Raw genomic sequence first — 21,816 nt, forward strand, 5'->3', positions numbered from 1 at the left:
ATCTTCTTTTTCTCTTGATGTTTTCCCATGGACGATGATAATTAAAGACTTAGATTTTCTTCTTGAGTCTGAAATGAAAACATTACCGTCCATCCCCTGTTATTTTGTCTACTCATGCTTTCTCGGTTTTTCTTCAGACAAAATGTTGAAGAACTCAACACTCAAGTCATAATGTAAAATTGTCGTGTTTGGTACCAAACCACCATGCCATTAAAATGAGTAACGTTTTCTTCTTCGTGTTTGGGAATAATTCCAGCAATTCTCAAGCCATTCAACATACTAAAAGACTGTAAGACTCCAAAGTGTTCCTGGAGCCTAAACTGAATTTCTGACATTTTGATTAATCACTACTAGACTGTCAGTCATTCCCACGTAAAGGCTTTGACATTTTGAACAGTCTGAAGAAATATCAGTAAGGGTGCGTCCCAAATGGCACCCTATTCCCTATATAGTACACTACTTTTACCAGAGCCCTATGAACCCTGGTCAAACGTAGTGCACTACAAAGGAAAGAGGGTTCCATTTGGAATGTAGACTAAGGGCCTGGAATTCACTGCTTGTTTAAATCTGAGTGATGCCCCCTTAATGTCTCCAATTTGGCATCTAATTGTTCAAATGTATTATCCATCAGTGAGCTCAGGTGGGCTGAGGGGCAGGCTGGCCCCCAACACACACACACACACACACACACACACACATACACACATATACACAAACACACACACAAACATACACAGGAGCAGGTGTTTTTAAGTAGCCCCTTGTGCCATTGAGACCTCCCTTATCAGAAAGGCATCAGATGGTTTTAGACAAGGAATTAATTTAAGCTGCAATTATGGGCACTAGAAGGGAGGAATTGGCAGTCTGTGCTAAAAGTGCATAGGTTAGAATTTTCCCTAATCAGGTGAGTGTCTCTGGATGGATACCGGGCACTGATGGTCTCACTCAATTACCCTCGTCGCCCTCACCCCATTACACATACACCGATTCCCCTACACCCCCTTCCCACTCAGCCCACCCCACGTCTAGGTTTGGGGGTGCCTCTATAATGTAATATAAAGCCAGGCTCTCTCTTTGTTCCTGGTTGAGTGGGGCTTAATTAATGTGCACTGGAAACGTCTTAATGTAGCATTCAAAGCTCTTTTGAAGGAGGCTAATGAAGCAAGCCAATACTAATCCAACCTTGGTTTATGACACTTCAGGAGGTTGGGCTGAAGCTCACAAATCAGTAGCAGGAATTAGCTTAACATGTTCGTCCTATACTCTCAAGGGGGTGTTAGGGTGGCTATAGGTGCATTTGAATGCCCAACACTGAACACTAAACAGTGAAGGGCCTCATAATGATGTATGCTGAATTGACAAGAGCCCTTGTATTGCCATTGCCATTACATTTTAGAATGATATAGGTCGTTATCAATAAAACGTCACAATACAGTGCAGAGCATTGGATTTGGCTGCTTTGGGGCAGGAAGACCCCCAGCTCCGCTAAAACCATTGACAACTACATACTGTTTTCAAGGGATTGTTAAATACATTTTTAAAACAATTTGGTTTTAATATCGTCACCTCTTGAAGAGCGTAGTCAGAACTGCACATTTCAGATTATTCCACTTTTAGCTCTATCATCAGCTATACAGCATGTAACTGCATGCTTTTCATGATCAGTTAACATCAATTGATCTTGTATTTTCAGATACGCGAGGGTATCCTATCCATTTGGCATGTAGCTAGCTAAGTATGTGTCATTTTGCTTGCTTCATCAGAGATTTGGCTTTTGGAAAGAGCTTGACATCGGCAAGTCCTTGTCCAGGTAAAGTTGTCAGTTGGTAAAGCTGTTCACTCATGACTACACGGCCAGACACGACGGCAGTGGTATGCCTGATCACCGACAATGATGAGACAGCCTATAGGGAGGAGGTCAGAGACCTGACCGTGTGGTACAAGGACAACAACCTCTCCCTCAACGTGATCAAGACAAAGGAGATGATTGTGGACTACAGGAAAAGGAGGACCGAGCACGCCCCCATTCTAATAGACGAGGCTGTAGTGGAGCAGGTTGAGAGCTTCAAGCTCATTGGTGTCCACATCACCATTAAACTATCATGGTCCAAACACACCAAGACAGTTGTGAAGAGGGCACAACAAAACCTATTCCCCCTCAGGAGACTGAAAAGATTTGGCATGGGTCCTCAGATCCTCAAAATGTTCTACAGCTGCACCATCGAGAGCATCCTGACTGGTTGTATCATGGCCTGGTATAGCAACTGCTCTGCCTCCGACCGCAAGGCACTACAGACGGTAGTGCGTACAGCCCAGTACATCACTGGGGCCAAGCTTCCTGCCATTCAGGATCTCTATACAAGGCAGTGTCAGAGGAAGGCCCTAAAAATTGTCAAGCGGTACCGGAGTGCCAAGTCTAGGTCCAAAAGTCTTCTTAACAGCTTCAAATGGCTACCCAGACTATTTGCATTTTAATTTTACGCTGCTGCTGCTCTTTGTTTATTATGTATTCATAGTTACGTTAACTTTACCTACAGCCTGCCTGCCACCCGGTACCGTTGCCCCACCTCTGGTTTACTGACCCCTGCCTGCCTTGACCTGCCTATTGCCTGCCCCTGTTGGAATATTAAACTATTGTTTATTCGACGTGGTCTGCATCTGGGTCTTACCTTCATACCTGATAAACACTTATTTTTGTTAAAACTGCATTGTTGGTTAAGGGATTGTAAGTAAGCATTTCACTTAGGTAAGGTTTACACCTGTTGTATTTGGAAAATGTGAGAAATAAAATGTGATTTGATATTTACTGATCATGCAGTAGGCTATAATTCTGATAGTGCGCAATTGTTTTGCATGGAATAATCTCATTTTTAGTTCTGACTATGCTCTTCAAGATGTGATAATATTACAACAAAATAGTTCCCATTTATTTAACAATCCATTGAAAACGGCATGTAGTTGTCAAGGTTTTAGAGGAGGCAAATCGAACGCTCTGCACCTTATTGTGACGTTTTATTGATAACGACCTACACCTATTCCAAAAGTAAAATGAGGAGATGTCTTATATTGTGTGGTCAAAATCACAATGGTTCCAAAAGACCTGACCAATGTGGTGGTAACGATTTATCGCTGAGTTTTCCTGTGGGGGGGCAGGGGGGTCTTTGAAGTGAGGCAGCAACTGACTAGCTGCTGCCGCTCATGTCCCCTCAGAACTACCACCACGCTGGAATTGTGGCCACGTGGCGTGAGAATACATTTATTACCCAGCTATTTTTAGCACCATGCAGGCCCAAGGGTTTGTGCTGAAACCCATTTATACTTGACTAAAAGCCCCACAGCAGAATAACTGGGACTCAGGAGTCAGCCTCAGTGCTGCATTCTGTATTCGCTCTGTGGTGGAATCAAATATACACTGAATTTCATATTAGTTTTTACACCTCTAGAGCAGTCAAATTTACCACATCTTTTGTGGAATTAGGTTAATGACATTTAATGTTTATTTTAGCTTTTAATATTATGAAAATGAATTAACCCTTTCTCTCCAATAATATCGTCACCACAAAATGCTATGCTTGGCCTCCCAGTGTGTTTTGAGGGCTGTTCTACCATGTACTTAGTGTAGTAAATAACAGGGATAATGGTTATTGGTGGATTGGGTTGAACATGGGGAGACCTTTGTGTGCTCTCCTCTCCCGCTTCCCTCAGCCCCAGACCATTAGCAAACATCTGCTTTGGAAACTCTTAGAGGGTCTTCACACTTACTAGATTTTTCGCAAAATACCCTCGGCTATACATGTATTGCAATGTAAACTTGTCACGTCTCAACCGACAGCGCACGACACTCACCCGACAGTTTCCCCCTTCTAAGCAAGGCAGTGTAAACACAAATGTCTTGTTGACTTACGGTACAAATTGTTAGTTTTTTTTCTTTCCTTTTTTTCCGTTTTTCCCTGAAATTGTACTAACAGCCTGTTACATTCGGAAATTGCCGCCCTTTGCAAGTGCTGCGGCTACTGTCTCTGTATGCGTGGAGCGTAATCCACGGAGACTCTGTGCCACAAAATTAGTGAAACTTTACAAAACCGAGTCTCAATTCATGAAATTTGTGACTTGACTCCACACCTCTGCCAAATTGTAAATATTACCAACAGAGTGAATGTGAATGTGAAATGGTAGGAACAGTGGGTTAACTGCCTTGTTCAGGGGCAGAACGACAGATTTTTACCTTGTCAGTTTGGGGATTTGATCTTGCAACTTTTGTGTTACTAGTCCAACGCTCTAACCACTTGGCTACCTGCCGCTCCGTATTGCATGTATATGTTTTTTATATATTGATAAATGAAAGAAGTGTTATTGATATCAAAATACAACTCATATAACAGAGAAAACGGTAAAGCCTCATACGACACCTGTCACGTTCCTGACCTGTTTTCCTTTGTTTTTGTATTTGTTTAGTATGGTCAGGGCGTGAGTTGGGGTGGGCATTCTATGTTATGTGTTTCTATGTTGGGTTCTTTTCTATTAGCCTTATATGGTTCTCAATCAGGGACAGGTGTTTGATGTTTCCTCTGATTGAGAACCATATTAAGGTAGGCTGTTCTCACTGTTTGTTTGTGGGTGATTGTTGCTGTGTCTGTGTATGTCGCACCACACGGTACTGTTTCGTTTCGTTCTTTCATTCATTCATTTTCGTGTGTTCCTTCCTGTTCGTGCGTTCATGTTATATGTTCTCTAGTTCAGGTTTGTTCACATCGTTTATTGTTTTGTAGTTATCAAGTGTTCTTCGTGTTCGTCGTCTTGATTTAATAAATTCATTATGTATTCAACCAACGCTGCATATTGGTCCGATCCTTCTCGCCTCTCCTCGTCAGATGAGGAGGACGACTTAGACGACCGTTACAACACCAGCTTTTGTTTTGTAGCACCTACAGTTAAAACATTACTGTTATAAAGGAGGTCTGCAATGGTCAAAATGGCACAAATATTTTAAAAAACTTCAATTAATGATTTCTCATTTATGCTTTAAGATACAAATGTCAAATATATGTCAATTATCCTTCCTCCAAAAGACACTTCTATGGATAAAATGTTGTGAAAATCCTAAATCATGGGCTTTTTTTATAGTTTTGTGAAGAATCACCCTATTATCATAGACCACGACCACTGGTTTGATGAAAGCTGTGGAAAAAATATCCAGTAACCCCCCCATTTGACAGAACTCTTTGAAAAGGAATACAGCTTAATACAGCTAGGCTGTGTGTTTGTAGCCATAGCCTCTCATGGCTGTCTGTGTGGAGAGGGAAAACAAACATGAGAAAGCCCTCTCAACCACCAGTACTACCACACCCCTCATCCCATCTCACCACTCCCTGACCCGTCACCAGCATGGAGCTCAACCTCAAATGACGTGAGCTCCTCCACACTGCTTTGCTATGAGAGTGTTGTCAGACCAATCTCCATTTTGGATAAATAAATGATGAGCCAGAAACAAACATCAAAGGGGGATTGTGTTCTTCAAAGGGAATGTGGGTCTCTATCTACCTCTCTCTCGCTCTCTCTCGCTCTCTCTGTCTCATGCTCTCTCTCTCTCTCGCTCTCTGTCTCTCTTTCTCTCTCTCTCTGTCTGTTTCGCTCTCCCTCTGTCTCTGTCTCTCTCCCTCTCTCTGTGTCTTTGTCTCTGTGTCTCTGTGTCTCTCTCTCTGTGTCTCTCTCTCTGTCTCTCTCCCTCTGTCTCTCTGTCTCTCTCTGTCTCTCTCCCTCTCTCTGTCTCTCTCCCTCTCTCTGTCTCTCTCCCTCTCTCTGTGTCTCTCTCTCTGTGTCTCTCTCTCTGTGTCTCTCTCTCTGTGTCTCTCTCTCTGTGTCTCTCTCTGTCTGTCTTTCTCTGTTTCTCTACCGCTTGTTCTGGTTACAGACATACATACTTACACACTGCAATCCAACCTGCTCAGGATTCTAATCAACACATCTGCATCTCTTGTCAAGCTAACTCTCTCTTTATCTCTTTGTGTGGTTTCAGATGTAACAGTGTCTGTGTTGTTGACTGTGTGGTATGTTTTTGTTGTCCCTTAGTGATCGCTCTTTTTCCCCACTTGATTTTCTGGGCCTCGAAATCAATGCTCTCATTTCTGGTTTAACCCCTGTCTGATCTCATCTTTTATTACCTTCCCTCCTTTTTGAGCTTTTTGTCCTTCCAGCCATCAGGCTCTTCCACTCATTTTGCTATTGGTCGAGAGTGGGATGCCTGTTATCTAACTCCGCTGTCTACTAATCTACTAGGTGTGTATTCATAACACCCTGTGTGTATGACTGTAGTTACTTACAATTGTTATTGTGTGATCAACCCCCTTGATGTCATTCCAGCATCCGTTATGGATACAAGTGTTTGACAGTGACGTAGGCTACACACCATTTTGCATCTGCTTCCTGAAGCTCATGATGGGACATCTTGGTTATGTATGCTTGTGGTAATGTACTGTGGATCTCGTGTATATGTGCATGTACTGCAAATCAGCATTTGCATTGATAGAAACAGGTGACATGGCGTTTTTGGAGGAAACTCACCTCATCCTGAACCACCCCCAGATGTCTATGTAAAAGAGTGTGAGAGACTATTGTTAGGGTGTAATTGTGTGCAAGGCTCATCCATGTGGAACCGTGTTTGTGGAACATATCCTGCTCATATTTTCCTGTAGCTGAGATCTCACAATACAATTGTATTAAGTGTTTTTCCTTCTTCCAACGTCTTCATGGGAATCTTCATGTTTAGTAGATGCAGTTATCAAGCCAACCATGTCAGACTGGTTGAGTGTCTGTAATGACCTGGTGTCCCTTCCCTCTCTCCATCCCCCCCCCCTGTTCTCTGACCACTGCCCTACCGAAGCTCAGCTCAGTCCAACCCAACCCCTTTGACTCATACCATTGGGCCATGGAGGATTATGACGTGCGCTCGGCCGCCAGTATCCTGGCCTCGGTGAAAGAGCAGGAGGCGCGCTTCGAGCGTCTGACCCGGGCCCTGGAGGAGGAGCGACGCAACGTCTCCCTGCAGCTCGAGCGTTCCAATGTACCCCCCGACAGGTTGGGAGGGACTGGGCCTAGCGCTAACCTGCCACCCAACAGCCAACCCCTGGCCTGGCAGCAGGTGGTGATGCAGGTAAATCATGCCAGCACGCCCCAATTTCCCGCCTGCCTGTACACCTACCTGCCTGCTTGATCTGACTATCCAGTCCCCCTCCATTTGTGTATTTGACTCATTGCAATCAACATCATCATCTCTTTGTCATCATCTTTCCTTCTCCTGGGCGTCTGGTGGCTGATCCAACCCCTGTATTATTTCTGATCTGTTGTGCTGCTTGGAGGTGGATGGAAACATTACAATGTGGTGGGGTGTGGTGACGCATCCTCTTTAAAGGGGGGAGGGTGATATTCCACTCTTTATCTCCTCTCACCTACAAACCACCACCACCCAATTCAACCCCGTTTCCTTCCACCCAGTGTTTTTTGATAACGTCAAGTTAGTATCCCATGGCCCGGGGCCCTGGGTGAGCAGAGTTTGCGCATTTTAAAACATTCCATTGGACCTTAAGTGAACTCTCCACCCACCTGGGGCACCAGGCCTTGCAAAACTTTACCATGGTTTTACTGCTAATTGGATTGTGTCTGTCCAGCCAGCTCTGCCCTTGGCTGAAGGACATTTGGGTCCTGGTTGGTGCCTGGGAGTGAAGCTGTAGTGACTTCTCTGGCTGAGGTTGAAGGACATTTGTGTCTTGATTGGGCCTGGGCTGGTAGTGCTGGTGACTCTATCCTTGGCTGAAGGATGTTTGGGTCCTGGTTGGGGCCTGGGAGTGGAGCTGTAGTGACTTCCCTGGCTGGGGTACAAGGACCTTTTGGCTCTTGTTTGGGCATTGCCTGGGAGTGCTTAGAGCTGTTGACTTCTCTGGCTGGGGATGTGTTGAAGGAGATGTGAAGTGAGGCAGACATGATCCGCTGAAATGGCAGTGGTCACCGTCCATTGATTTACAGTACAGAGCAAACTCCTGACTCTTGCGGATGGGCATTTCCCTGCATGCACTGCTTTTATAATGTTTAACCCAAAATGCTTTTCTTTTTCACAGATTGCGCCAACGTTCATTTCTGTGGCTCGTTGCCTGTTAAGCCCCAAAAATGTATAATTTAGTGTCAGTATGTGGCTTCCCAGCTGAGTAAGCTGTCCTTTTCCCCCTCTTGCCTCAGGCTTTGATAAACCAAGTCCCTGACTTGTTGATGCCCTCTCATACTCGTAAATTGTGAATGATTTACTGAGAGCTGCTTAACACGACAGCCAGTGAATTAGCCTGCTCTTTTACAGGAGGATCACTGCATGGTTATCACTCACAGCTGGCTCACTGTTGTGGCTCCAAGGTGAAAGGCAGTGGCCCGTCACCCGTCTTCCTGCATCGGGGGGTCAATTGGGCGGAACAGCCCAAAACACAGGTCACACGCAACGTGGCTGGCTGCACCGTGGAAGGAGCCTACCATTACATAATGAGAGAGTTTATTATACAGTACCAGTCAGTTTGGACACACCTACTCATTCAAGGGGTTTTCTTCATTTCTACACAGTGCCTCCAGAAAGCATTCATACCCCTTGACTTATTCTACATTTTGTTGTTACAGCCTGAATTCAAAATGGATTACATAGCTGTTTTTCTTTCACCCATCTACATACAATGTTTTGATTTTTTTTGCAAATGTATTGAAAATGAAATACAGAAATATCTCATTTACATAAGTATTCACACCCCTGAGTTAATACATGTTTAGAATCACCTTTGGCAGCGATTACAGCTGTGAGTCTTTCTGTGTAAGTATCGAAGAGCTTTGCACACCTGGATTTTACAATATTTGCCCATTATTCTTTTCATAATTCTTCAAACTAGGCAACCATTTTCACATCTTGCCATAGATGTTCAAGCAGATTTAAGTCAAATCTGTAATTCAGCCACTCAGGAACATTCATGGTCTTATTGGTAAGCAACTCCAGTGTAGATTTGGTCTTACGTTTTAGGTACTTGTCCTGCTGAATGGTGAATTCATCTCCCAGTGTCTGCTGGAAAGCAGATTGAACCAGGTTTTCTCTAGGATTTTACCTGTGCTTAGCTCCATTCCATTTATGTTTTATCCTGAAAAACTCCACAGTGCTTAACAATTACAAGCATACCCATAACATGATGCAGCCACCACTATGCTTTAAAATATAGAGAGTGGTACTAAGTAATGTGTTGTATTGGATTTGCCCCAAACATAACACTTTGTATTCAGAACAAAAAGTGAATTGCTTTGCAGTATTCCTTTAGTGCCTTACTGCAAACAGGATGCATGATTTGGAATATTTGTAAGCTCTATAGGCTTCCTTTTCACTCTGTCATTTAGGTTAGTATTGTGGAGTAACTACAATGTTGTTGATCCATCCTCAGTTTTCTCCTATCACAGCCATTAAACTCTAACTGTTTTAAAGTCACCATTGGCCTCATGGTGAAATCCCTGAGCGGCTTCCTTCCTGTCCGGCAACTGAGTTAGAAAGGACGCATGTATCTTTGTAGTGACTGGGTGTATTGATACACCATCCAAAGTGTAATTAATAATGCCCAAAGGGATATTCATTGTTTGCTTTTAAATGTTTTACCCATCTACCAATAGGTGCCCTTCTTTGCGAGGCATTGGAAAACCTCCCTGGTCTTTGTGGTTGAATCTGTGTTTGAAATTCACTGCTCGACTGAGGGACCTAACAGATAATTGAATGTGTGGGGTACAGATGAGGTAGTCATTCAAAAATTATGTTAAACACTATCCATGCAACTTATTATGTGACAGTCTGTCACGTGTGCTCCCTCTCCGGCCTCTAGGTCACCAGCCTGCTCGTTAAGGCGCACACCTGTCACCATCGTTATGCGCATTATCCCAATATGACACTCACCTGGACTCCATCACCTCCTTGATTACCTGCTCTATATATGTCATTCCCCTTGGTTCCTTCCCCAGGCGTCATTGTTTCAGTTTAATGTGTGTGCGTTTTGTATTATGTTGTGTTTTTTCATTAAAACACTCACTCCCTGAACTTGCTTCCCGACTTTCAGCGCACAACGTTACACAGTTTCACTCCGGAACTTATTTAGGCTTGCCATAACAAATGGGGTTGAATACTTATTGACTCAAGACATTTCAGCTTTTCATTTTTTGTTTTTTATTCGTTTGTTAAAATTTCGAAAAGCATAATTCAACTTTGACATGGGGTATTGTGTGTAGGTCTGTGACAAAAATTTCAATTTAATCCATTTTAAATTCAGGCTGTAACACAACAAAATGTGGAAGAAGTCCAAGGATGTGAATACGTTCTGAAGGCACTGTATATGAGGATGGAGGAAGGCACCCGACTCTGTTGTGTGAAGGATGAGGAAGGCATCCGACTCTCTGTTGTATGAAGGATGAGGAAGGCATCCGACTCTCTGTTGTATGAAGGATGAGGAAGGCATCCGACTCTCTGTTGTATGAAGGATGAGGAAGGCATCCGACTCTGTTGTATGAAGGATGAGGAAGGCATCCGACTCTCTGTTATATGAAGGATGAGGAAGGCACCCGACTCTGTTATATGAAGGATGAGGAATGCATCCGACTCTGTTGTATGAAGGATGAGGAAGGCATCCGACTCTGTTGTATGAAGGATGAGGAAGGCATCCGACTCTGTTGTATGAAGGATGAGGAAGGCATCCGACTCTGTTGTATGAAGGATGAGGAAGGCATCCGATTCTGTTGTATGAAGGATGAGGAAGGCATCCGACTCTGTTGTATGAAGGATGAGGAATGCATCCGACTCTGTTGTATGAAGGATGAGGAAGGCATCCGACTCTGTTGTATGAAGGATGAGGAAGGCATCCGACTCTGTTGTATGAAGGATGAGGAAGGCATCCGACTCTGTTGTGTGAAGGATGAGGAAGGTATCCGACTCTGTTGTATGAAGGATGAGAAAGGCATCCGACTCTGTTGTATGAAGGATGAGGAAGGCATCCGACTCTGTTATATGAAGGATGAGGAAGGCATCCGACTCTGTTGTATGAAGGATGAGGAAGGCATCCGACTCTGTTGTATGAAGGATGAGGAAGGCATCCGACTCTCTGTTGTGTGAAGGATGAGGAAGAAACCCGACTCTGTTGTATGAAGGATGAGGAAGGCACCCGACTCTGTTGTATGAAGGATGAGGAAGGCATCCGACTCTCTGTTGTGTGAAGGATGAGGAAGGCATCCGACTCTGTTGTATGAAGGATGAGGAAGGCATCCGACTCTGTTGTGTGAAGGATGAGGAAGGTATCCGACTCTGTTGTATGAAGGATGAGGAATGCACCCGACTCTGTTGTATGAAGGATGAGGAAGGCATCCGACTCTGTTGTATGAAGGATGAGGAAGGCATCCGACTCTCTGTTGTATGAAGGATGAGGAAGGCATCCGACTCTCTGTTGTGTGAAGGATGAGGAAGGCATCCGACTCTGTTGCGTGAAGGATGAGGAAGGCATCCGACTCTGTTGTATGAAGGATGAGGAAGGCATCCGACTCTCTGTTATATGAAGGATGAGGAAGGCACCCGACTCTGTTATATGAAGGATGAGGAATGCATCCGACTCTGTTGTATGAAGGATGAGGAAGGCATCCGACTCTGTTGTATGAAGGATGAGGAAGGCATCCGACTCTGTTGTATGAAGGATGAGGAAGGCATCCGACTCTGTTGTGTGAAGGATGAGGAAGGTATCCGACTCTGTTGTATGAAGGATGAGGAAGGCATCCGACTCTGTTGTATGAAGGATGAGGAAGGCATCCGACTCTGTTATATGAAGGATGAGGAAGGCATCCGACTCTGTTGTATGAAGGATGAGGAAGGCATCCGACTCTGTTGTATGAAGGATGAGGAAGGCATCCGACTCTCTGTTGTGTGAAGGATGAGGAAGAAACCCGACTCTGTTGTATGAAGAATGAGGAAGGCACCCGACTCTGTTGTATGAAGGATGAGGAAGGCATCCGACTCTCTGTTGTGTGAAGGATGAGGAAGGCATCCGACTCTGTTGTATGAAGGATGAGGAAGGCATCCGACTCTGTTGTGTGAAGGATGAGGAAGGTATCCGACTCTGTTGTATGAAGGATGAGGAAGGCATCCGACTCTGTTGTATGAAGGATGAGGAAGGCATCCGACTCTGTTATATGAAGGATGAGGAAGGCATCCGACTCTGTTGTATGAAGGATGAGGAAGGCATCCGACTCTGTTGTATGAAGGATGAGGAAGGCATCCGACTCTCTGTTGTGTGAAGGATGAGGAAGAAACCCGACTCTGTTGTGTGAAGGATGAGGAAGGCACCCGACTCTGTTATATGAAGGATGAGGAAGGCACCCGACTCTGTTATATGAAGGATGAGGAAGGCACCCGACTCTGTTGTATGAAGGATGAGGAAGGTATCCGACTCTGTTGTATGAAGGATGAGGAAGGCACCCGACTCTGTTGTATGAAGGATGAGGAAGGCACCCGACTCTGTTGTATGAAGGATGAGGAAGGCACCCGACTCTGTTGTATGAAGGATGAGGAAGGCACCCGAATCTGTTATATGAAGGATGAGGAAGGCACCCGACTCTGTTATATGAAGGATGAGGAAGGCACCCGACTCTGTTGTATGAAGGATGAGGAAGGCACCCGACTCTGTTGTATGAAGGATGAGGAAGGCATCCGACTCTGTTATATGAAGGATGAGGAAGGCACCCGACTCTGTTATATGAAGGATGAGGAAGGCACCCGACTCTGTTATGTGAAGGATGAGGAAGGCACCCGACTCTGTTGTGTGAAGGATGAGGAAGGCACCCGACTCTGTTGTGTGAAGGATGAGGAAGGCATCCGACTCTCTGTTGTGTGAAGGATGAGGAAGGCACCCGACTCTGTTATGTGAAGGATGAGGAAGGCACACGATTATGTTATATGAAGGATGAGGAAGGCATCCGACTCTGTTGCATGAAGTATGAGGAAGGCATCCGACTCTGTTGCATTAAGGATGAGGAAGGCATCCGACTCTGTTATATGAAGGATGAGGAAGGCATCCGACTCTGTTGCATTAAGGATGAGGAAGGCATCCGACTCTGTTGCATTAAGGATGAGGAAGGCATCCGACTCTGTTGCATTAAGGATGAGGAAGGCATCCGACTCTGTTGCATGAAGTATGAGGAAGGCATCCGACTCTGTTGCATTAAGGATGAGGAAGGCATCCGACTCTGTTGCATGAAGGATGAGGAAGGCATCCGACTCTGTTATATGAAGGATGAGGAAGGCACCCGACTCTGTTATATGAAGGATGAGGAAGGCATCCGACTCTCTGTTGCGTGAAGGATGAGGAAGGCATCCGACTCTCTGTTGTGTGAAGGATGAGGAAGGCATCCGACTCTCTGTTGTGTGAAGGATGAGGAAGGCATCCGACTCTGTTGTGTGAAGGATGAGGAAGGCATCCGACTCTGTTGTGTGAAGGAGGAGGAAGGCATCCGACTCAATGTTGCGTGAAGGATGAGGAAGGCATCCGACTCTCTGTTGCGTGAAGGATGAGGAAGGCATCCGACTCTGTTGGGTGAAGGGTGAGGAAGGCATCCGACTCAATGTTGCGTGAAGGATGAGGAAGGCATCCGACTCAATGTTGCGTGAAGGATGAGGAAGGCATCCGACTCTGTTGTGTGAAGGATGAGGAAGGCATCCGACTCTCTGTTGCGTGAAGGATGAGGAAGGCATCCGACTCTCTGTTGCGTGAAGGATGAGGAAGGCATCCGACTCTCTGTTGCGTGAAGGATGAGGAAGGCATCCGACTCTCTGTTGCGTGAAGGATGAGGAAGGCATCCGACTCTCTGTTGTGTGAAGGATGAGGAAGGCATTTTCTCTGTTTTATGAAGGATGAGGAAGGCATCCGACTCTCTGTTGTGTGAAGGATGAGGAAGGCATTTTCTCTGTTATATGAAGGATGAGGAAGGCATCCGACTCTATGTTATATGAAGGATAAGGAAGGCATCCTACTCTCTGTTGTATGAAGGATGAGGAAGGCATCCGACTCTCTGTTGTATGAAGGATGAGGAAGGCATCCGACTCTCTGTTGTATGAAGGATGAGGAAGGCATCCGACTCTCTGTTGTATGAAGGATGAGGAAGGCATCCGACTCTGTTGTATGAAGGATGAGGAAGGCATCCGACTCTCTGTTGTATGAAGGATGAGGAAGGCATCCGACACTGTTGTATGAAGGATGAGGAAGGCATCCGACTCTCTGTTGTGTGAAGGATGAGGAAGGCATCCGACTCTGTTGTGTGAAGGATGAGGAACGCATCCGACTCTGTTGTATGAAGGATGAGGAAGGCATCCGACTCTGTTGTATGAAGGATGAGGAAGGCATCCGACTCTGTTGTGTGAAGGATGAGGAAGGCATCCGACTCTCTGTTGTGTGAAGGATGAGGAAGGCATCCGACTCTGTTGTATGAAGGATGAGGAAGGCATCCGACTCTGTTGTGTGAAGGATGAGGAAGGCATCCGACTCTCTGTTGTGTGAAGGATGAGGAAGGCACCCGACTCTCTGTTGTATGAAGGATGAGGAAGGCATCCGACTCTCTGTTGCGTGAAGGGTGAGGAAGGCATCCGACTCTCTGTTGTGTGAAGGATGAGGAATGCATCCGACTCTGTTGTGTGAAGGATGAGGAAGGTTATCCGACTCTGTTGCGTGAAGGATGAGGAAGGCATCCGACTCTCTGTTGTGTGAAGGATGAGGAAGGCATCCGACTCTCTGTTGTATGAAGGATGAGGAAGGCACCCGACTCTCTGTTGTATGAAGGATGAGGAAGGCATCCGACTCTCTGTTGTAGGAAGGATGAGGAAGGCATTTTCTCTGTTTTATGAAGGATGAGGAAGGCATCCGACTCTCTGTTATATGAAGGATAAGGAAGGCATCCTACTCTCTGTTGTATGAAGGATGAGGAAGGCATCCGACTCTCTGTTGTATGAAGGATGAGGAAGGCATCCGACTCTCTGTTGTATGAAGGATGAGGAAGGCATCCGACTCTCTGTTGTGTGAAGGATGAGGAAGGCACCCGACTCTCTGTTGTGCGAAGGATGAGGAAGGCATCCGACTCTCTGTTGCGTGAAGGGTGAGGAAGGCATCCGACTCTCTGTTATGTGAAGGATGAGGAAGGCATCCGACTCTGTTGTGTGAAGGATGAGGAAGGCATCCGACTCAATGTTTCGTGAAGGATGAGGAAGGCATCCGACTCAATGTTGCGTGAAGGATGAGGAAGGCATCCGACTCAATGTTGCGTGAAGGATGAGGAAGGCATCCGACTCTGTTGTGTGAAGGATGAGGAATGCATCCGACTCTGTTGTGTGAAGGATGAGGAAGGTTATCCGACTCTGTTGCGTGAAGGATGAGGAAGGCATCCGACTCTCTGTTGTATGAAGGATGAGGAAGGCATCCGACTCTCTGTTGTATGAAGGATGAGGAAGGCATCCGACTCTCTGTTGTAGGAAGGATGAGGAAGGCATTTTCTCTGTTTTATGAAGGATGAGGAAGGCATCCGACTCTCTGTTATATGAAGGATAAGGAAGGCATCCTACTCTCTGTTGTATGAAGGATGAGGAAGGCATCCGACTCTCTGTTGTATGAAGGATGAGGAAGGCATCCGACTCTCTGTTGTATGAAGGATGAGGAAGGCATCCGACTCTCTGTTGTGTGAAGGATGAGGAAGGCACCCGACTCTCTGTTGTATGAAGGATGAGGAAGGCATCCGACTCTCTGTTGCGTGAAGGGTGAGGAAGGCATCCGACTCTCTGTTATGTGAAGGATGAGGAATGCATCCGACTCTGTTGCGTGAAGGATGAGGAAGGTTATCCGACTCTGTTGTATGAAGGATGAGGAAGGCACCCGGATCTCTGTTGTATGAAGGATGAGGAAGGCACCCGACTCTCTGTTGTATGAAGGATGAGGAAGGCATCCGACTCTCTGTTGTAGGAAGGATGAGGAAGGCATTTTCTCTGTTTTATGAAGGATGAGGAATGCATCCGACTCTCTGTTATATGAAGGATAAGGAAGGCATCCTACTCTCTGTTGTATGAAGGATGAGGAAGGCATCCGACTCTCTGTTGTATGAAGGATGAGGAAGGCATCCGACTCTCTGTTGTATGAAGGATGAGGAAGGCATCCGACTCTCTGTTGTATGAAGGATGAGGAAGGCATCCGACTCAATGTTGCGTGAAGGATGAAGAAGGCATCCGACTCTCTGTTGCGTGAAGGATGAGGAAGGCATCCGACTCTGTTGTGTGAAGGATGAGGAAGGCATCCGACTCAATGTTGCGTAAAGGATGAGGAAGGCATCCGACTCAATGTTGCGTGAAGGATGAGGAAGGCATCCGACTCTGTTGTGTGAAGGATGAGGAATGCATCCGACTCTGTTGTGTGAAGGATGAGGAAGGTTATCCGACTCTGTTGCGTGAAGGATGAGGAAGGCATCCGACTCTGTTGTATGAAGGATGAGGAAGGCATCCGACTCTGTTTTATGGAGGATGAGGAAGGCATCCGACTCTCTGTTGTGTGAAGGATGAGGAAGGCACCCGACTCTGTTATATGAAGGATGAGGAAGGCATCCGACTCTCTGTTGTGTGAAGGATGAGGAAGGCACCCGACTCTCTGTTGTATGAAGGATGAGGAAGGCATCCGACTCTCTGTTGCGTGAAGGGTGAGGAAGGCATCCGACTCTCTGTTATGTGAAGGATGAGGAATGCATCCGACTCTGTTGCGTGAAGGATGAGGAAGGTTATCCGACTCTGTTGTATGAAGGATGAGGAAGGCACCCGGATCTCTGTTGTATGAAGGATGAGGAAGGCATCCGACTCTCTGTTGTATGAAGGATGAGGAAGGCACCCGACTCTCTGTTGTATGAAGGATGAGGAAGGCATCCGACTCTCTGTTGTAGGAAGGATGAGGAAGGCATTTTCTCTGTTTTATGAAGGATGAGGAATGCATCCGACTCTCTGTTATATGAAGGATAAGGAAGGCATCCTACTCTCTGTTGTATGAAGGATGAGGAAGGCATCCGACTCTCTGTTGTATGAAGGATGAGGAAGGCATCCGACTCTCTGTTGTATGAAGGATGAGGAAGGCATCCGACTCTGTTGTATGAAGGATGAGGAAGGCATCCGACTCTCTGTTGTATGAAGGATGAGGAAGGCATCCGACTCTCTGTTGTATGAAGGATGAGGAAGGCATCTGACTCTGTTGTATGAAGGATGAGGAAGGCATCCGACTCTCTGTTGTATGAAGGATGAGGAAGGCATCCGACTCTGTTGTATGAAGGATGAGGAAGGCATCCGACTCTGTTGTATGAAGGATGAGGAAGGCATCCGACTCTGTTTTATGGAGGATGAGGAAGACATCCGACTCTGTTGTATGAAGGATGAGGAAGGCATCCGACTCTGTTGTATGAAGGATGAGGAAGGCATCCGACTCTGTTTTATGGAGGATGAGGAAGGCATCCGACTCTCTGTTGTGTGAAGGATGAGGAAGGCACCCGACTCTGTTATGTGAAGGATGAGGAAGGCACCCGACTCTGTTATATGAAGGATGAGGAAGGCATCCGACTCTCTGTTGTGTGAAGGATGAGGAAGGCATCCGACTCTCTGTTGTGTGAAGGATGAGGAAGGCACCCGACTCTGTTATATGAAGGATGAGGAAGGCATCCGACTCTCTGTTGTATGAAGGATGAGGAAGGCACCCGACTCTCTGTTGTATGAAGGATGAGGAAGGCATCCGACTCTCTGTTGCGTGAAGGGTGAGGAAGGCATCCGACTCTCTGTTGTGTGAAGGATGAGGAATGCATCCGACTCTGTTGTGTGAAGGATGAGGAAGGTTATCCGACTCTGTTGCGTGAAGGATGAGGAAGGAATCCGACTCTCTGTTGTATGAAGGATGAGGAAGGCATCCGACTCTCTGTTGTATGAAGGATGAGGAAGGCACCCGACTCTCTGTTGTATGAAGGATGAGGAAGGCATCCGACTCTCTGTTATAGGAAGGATGAGGAAGGCATTTTCTCTGTTTTATGAAGGATGAGGAAGGCATCCGACTCTCTGTTATATGAAGGATAAGGAAGGCATCCTACTCTCTGTTGTATGAAGGATGAGGAAGGCATCCGACTCTCTGTTGTATGAAGGATGAGGAAGGCATCCGACTCTCTGTTGTATGATGGATGAGGAAGGCATCCGACTCTCTGTTGTATGAAGGATGAGGAAGGCATCCGACTCTCTGTTGTATGAAGGATGAGGAAGGCATCCGACTCTGTTGTATGAAGGATGAGGAAGGCACCCGACTCTGTTGTATGAAAGATGAGGAAGGCATCCGAGTCTGTTGTATGAAGGATGAGGAAGGCATCCGACTCTGTTGTATGAAGGATGAGGAAGGCATCCGACTCTCTGTTGTATGAAGGATGAGGATGGCATCCGACTCTGTTTTATGGAGGATGAGGAAGGCATCCGACTCTCTGTTGTGTGAAGGATGAGGAAGGCACCCGACTCTGTTATATGAAGGATGAGGAAGGCATCCGACTCTCTGTTGTGTGAAGGATGAGGAAGGCATCCGACTCTGTTGTGTGAAGGATGAGGAAGGCACCCGACTCTGTTATATGAAGGATGAGGAAGGCATCCGACTCTCTGTTGTGTGAAGGATGAGGAAGGCACCCGACTCTCTTTTGTATGAAGGATGAGGAAGGCATCCGACTCTCTGTTGCGTGAAGGGTGAGGAAAGCATCCGACTCTCTGTTGCGTGAAGTATGAGGAATATATCCGACTCTGTTGTGTGAAGGATGAGGAAGGTTATCCGACTCTGTTGTATGAAGGATGAGGAAGGCACCCGGATCTCTGTTGTATGAAGGATGAGGAAGGCATCCGACTCTGTTGTATGAAGGATGAGGAAGGCATCCGACGCTGTTGTATGAAGGATGAGGAAGGCATCCGACTCTGTTGTATGAAGGATGAGGAAGGTATCCGACTCTGTTGTATGAAGGATGAGGAAGGCATCCGACTCTCTGTTGCGTGAAGGATGAGGAAGGCATCCGACTCTCTGTTGCGTGAAGGATGAGGAAGGCATCCGACTCTCTGTTGTGTGAAGGATGAGGAAGGCATCCGACTCTGTTGTATGAAGGATGAGGAAGGCATCCGACTCTGTTGTATGAAGGATGAGGAAGGCATCCGACTCTGTTGTATGAAGGATGAGGAAGGCATCCGACTCTGTTGTATGAAGGATGAGGAAGGCATCCGACTCTGTTGTATGAAGGATGAGGAAGGCATCCGACTCTGTTTTATGGAGGATGAGGAAGGCATCCGACTCTGTTGTATGAAGGATGAGGAAGGCATCCGACTCTCTGTTGTGTGAAGGATGAGGAAGGCACCCGACTCTGTTATATGAAGGATGAGGAAGGCATCCGACTCTCTGTTGTGTGAAGGATGAGGAAGGCATCCGACTCTCTGTTGTGTGAAGGATGAGGAAGGCACCCGACTCTGTTATATGAAGGATGAGGAAGGCATCCGACTCTCTGTTGTGTGAAGGATGAGGAAGGCACCCGACTCTCTGTTGTATGAAGGATGAGGAAGGCATCCGACTCTCTGTTGCGTGAAGGATGAGGAAGGCACCCGACTCTCTGTTGTATGAAGGATGAGGAAGGCATCCGACTCTCTGTTGTGTGAAGGATGAGGAAGGCACCCGACTCTCTGTTGTATGAAGGGTGAGGAAGGCATCCGACTCTCTGTTGTATGAAGGATGAGGAAGGCACCCGGATCTCTGTTGTATGAAGGATGAGGAAGGCATCCGACGCTGTTGTATGAAGGATGAGGAAGGCATCCGACTCTGTTGTATGAAGGATGAGGAAGGCATCCGACTGTGTTATATGAAGGATGAGGAAGGCACCCGACTCTGTTGTATGAAGGATGAGGAAGGCATCCGACTCTCTGTTGTGTGAAGGATGAGGAAGGCACCCGACTCTGTTATATGAAGGATGAGGAAGGCATCCGACTCTGTTATATGAAGGATGAGGAAGGCATCCGACTCTGTTGTATGAAGGATGAGGAAGGCACCCGGATCTCTGTTGTATGAAGGATGAGGAAGGCATCCGACTCTGTTGTATGAAGGATGAGGAAGGCATCCGACGCTGTTGTATGAAGGATGAGGAAGGCATCCGACGCTGTTGTATGAAGGATGAGGAAGGCATCCGACTCTGTTGTATGAAGGATGAGGAAGGCATCCGACTCTGTTATATGAAGGATGAGGAAGGCATCCGACTGTGTTATATGAAGGATGAGGAAGGCATCCGACTCTCTGTTTTATGAAGGATGAGGAAGGCATCCGACTCTCTGTTGTATGAAGGATGAGGAAGTCATCCGATTCTGTTGTATGAAGGATGAGGAAGGCATCAGACTCTGTTGTATGAAGGATGAGGAAGGCACCCGACTCTGTTGTATGAAGGATGAGGAAGGCATCCGACTGTGTTATATGAAGGATGAGGAAGGCATCCGACTCTCTGTTGTGTGAAGGATGAGGAAGGCATCCGACTCTGTTGTATGAAGGATGAGGAAGGCACCCGACTCTGTTGTGTGAAGGATGAGGAAGGCATCCGACTCAATGTTGCATGAAGGATGAGGAAGGCATCCGACTCTCTGTTGTGTGAAGGATGAGGAAGGCATCCGACTCTGTTGTATGAAGGATGAGGAAGGCATCCGACTGTGTTATATGAAGGATGAGGAAGGCATCCGACTCTCTGTTGTGTGAAGGATGAGGAAGGCATCCGACTCTGTTGTATGAAGGATGAGGAAGGCACCCGACTCTGTTGTGTGAAGGATGAGGAAGGCATCCGACTCAATGTTGCATGAAGGATGAGGAAGGCATCCGACTCTCTGTTGTGTGAAGGATGAGGAAGGCATCCGACTCTGTTGTATGAAGGATGAGGAAGGCACCCGACTCTGTTGTGTGAAGGATGAGGAAGGCATCCGACTCTCTGTTGTGTGAAGGATGAGGAAGGCATCCGACTCTGTTGTGTGAAGGATGAGGAAGGTATCCGACTCTGTTGTATGAAGGATGAGGAAGGCATCCGACTCTGTTGTATGAAGGATGAGGAAGGCATCCGACTCTGTTGTATGAAGGATGAGGAAGGCATCCGACTCTGTTGTATGAAGGATGAGGAAGGCATCCGACTCTGTTGTATGAAGGATGAGGAAGGCATCCGACTCTGTTGTATGAAGGATGAGGAAGGCATCCGACTCTGTTGTATGAAGGATGAGGAAGGCATCCGACTCTGTTGTATGAAGGATGAGGAAGGCACCCGACTCTGTTATATGAAGGATGAGGAAGGCACCCGACTCTGTTGTATGAAGGATGAGGAAGGCATCCGACTCTGTTATATGAAGGATGAGGAAGGCATCCGACTCTCTGTTGTGTGAAGGATGAGGAAGGCATCCGACTCTGTTATATGAAGGATGAGGAAGGCATCCGACTCTCTGTTGTGTGAAGGATGAGGAAGGCACCCGACTCTGTTGTGTGAAGGATGAGGAAGGCATCCGACTCTCTGTTGTGTGAAGGATGAGGAAGGCATCCGACTCTCTGTTGTATGAAGGATGAGGAAGGCACCCGACTCTGTTATATGAAGGATGAGGAAGGCATCCGACTCTCTGTTGTGTGAAGGATGAGGAAGGCACCCGACTCTCTGTTGTATGAAGGATGAGGAAGGCATCCGACTCTCTGTTGCGTGAAGGATGAG

General features: G+C 46.5%; 1 protein-coding gene across 15 annotated transcripts in view; it reads left to right on the forward strand.

Moving 5' to 3' along the window:
- LOC129826526 (splicing regulator ARVCF-like) overlaps positions 1-21,816 on the forward strand; it is a 378,140-nt gene that overhangs the window by 146,930 nt on the left and 209,394 nt on the right. For 12 of the 15 annotated variants that reach the window (XM_055887365.1, XM_055887359.1, XM_055887363.1 and 9 more), the window contains exon 4: positions 6,881-7,150. The exons of 1 other annotated variant lie outside the window; for it this stretch is intronic. In XM_055887365.1, coding sequence (XP_055743340.1) covers positions 6,926-7,150 — 225 coding nt within the window. In that variant the 5' untranslated portion in view covers positions 6,881-6,925. Of the gene's footprint in view, positions 1-6,188; positions 6,277-6,880; positions 7,151-21,816 lie in introns of those variants that run through there. 2 more of the 15 variants (XM_055887358.1, XM_055887354.1) reach the window with 2 other exon arrangements.

The sequence above is a fragment of the Salvelinus fontinalis genome, chromosome 28 (assembly GCF_029448725.1).
Source record: "Salvelinus fontinalis isolate EN_2023a chromosome 28, ASM2944872v1, whole genome shotgun sequence".
In the NCBI taxonomy this organism is placed as follows: domain Eukaryota; kingdom Metazoa; phylum Chordata; class Actinopteri; order Salmoniformes; family Salmonidae; genus Salvelinus; species Salvelinus fontinalis.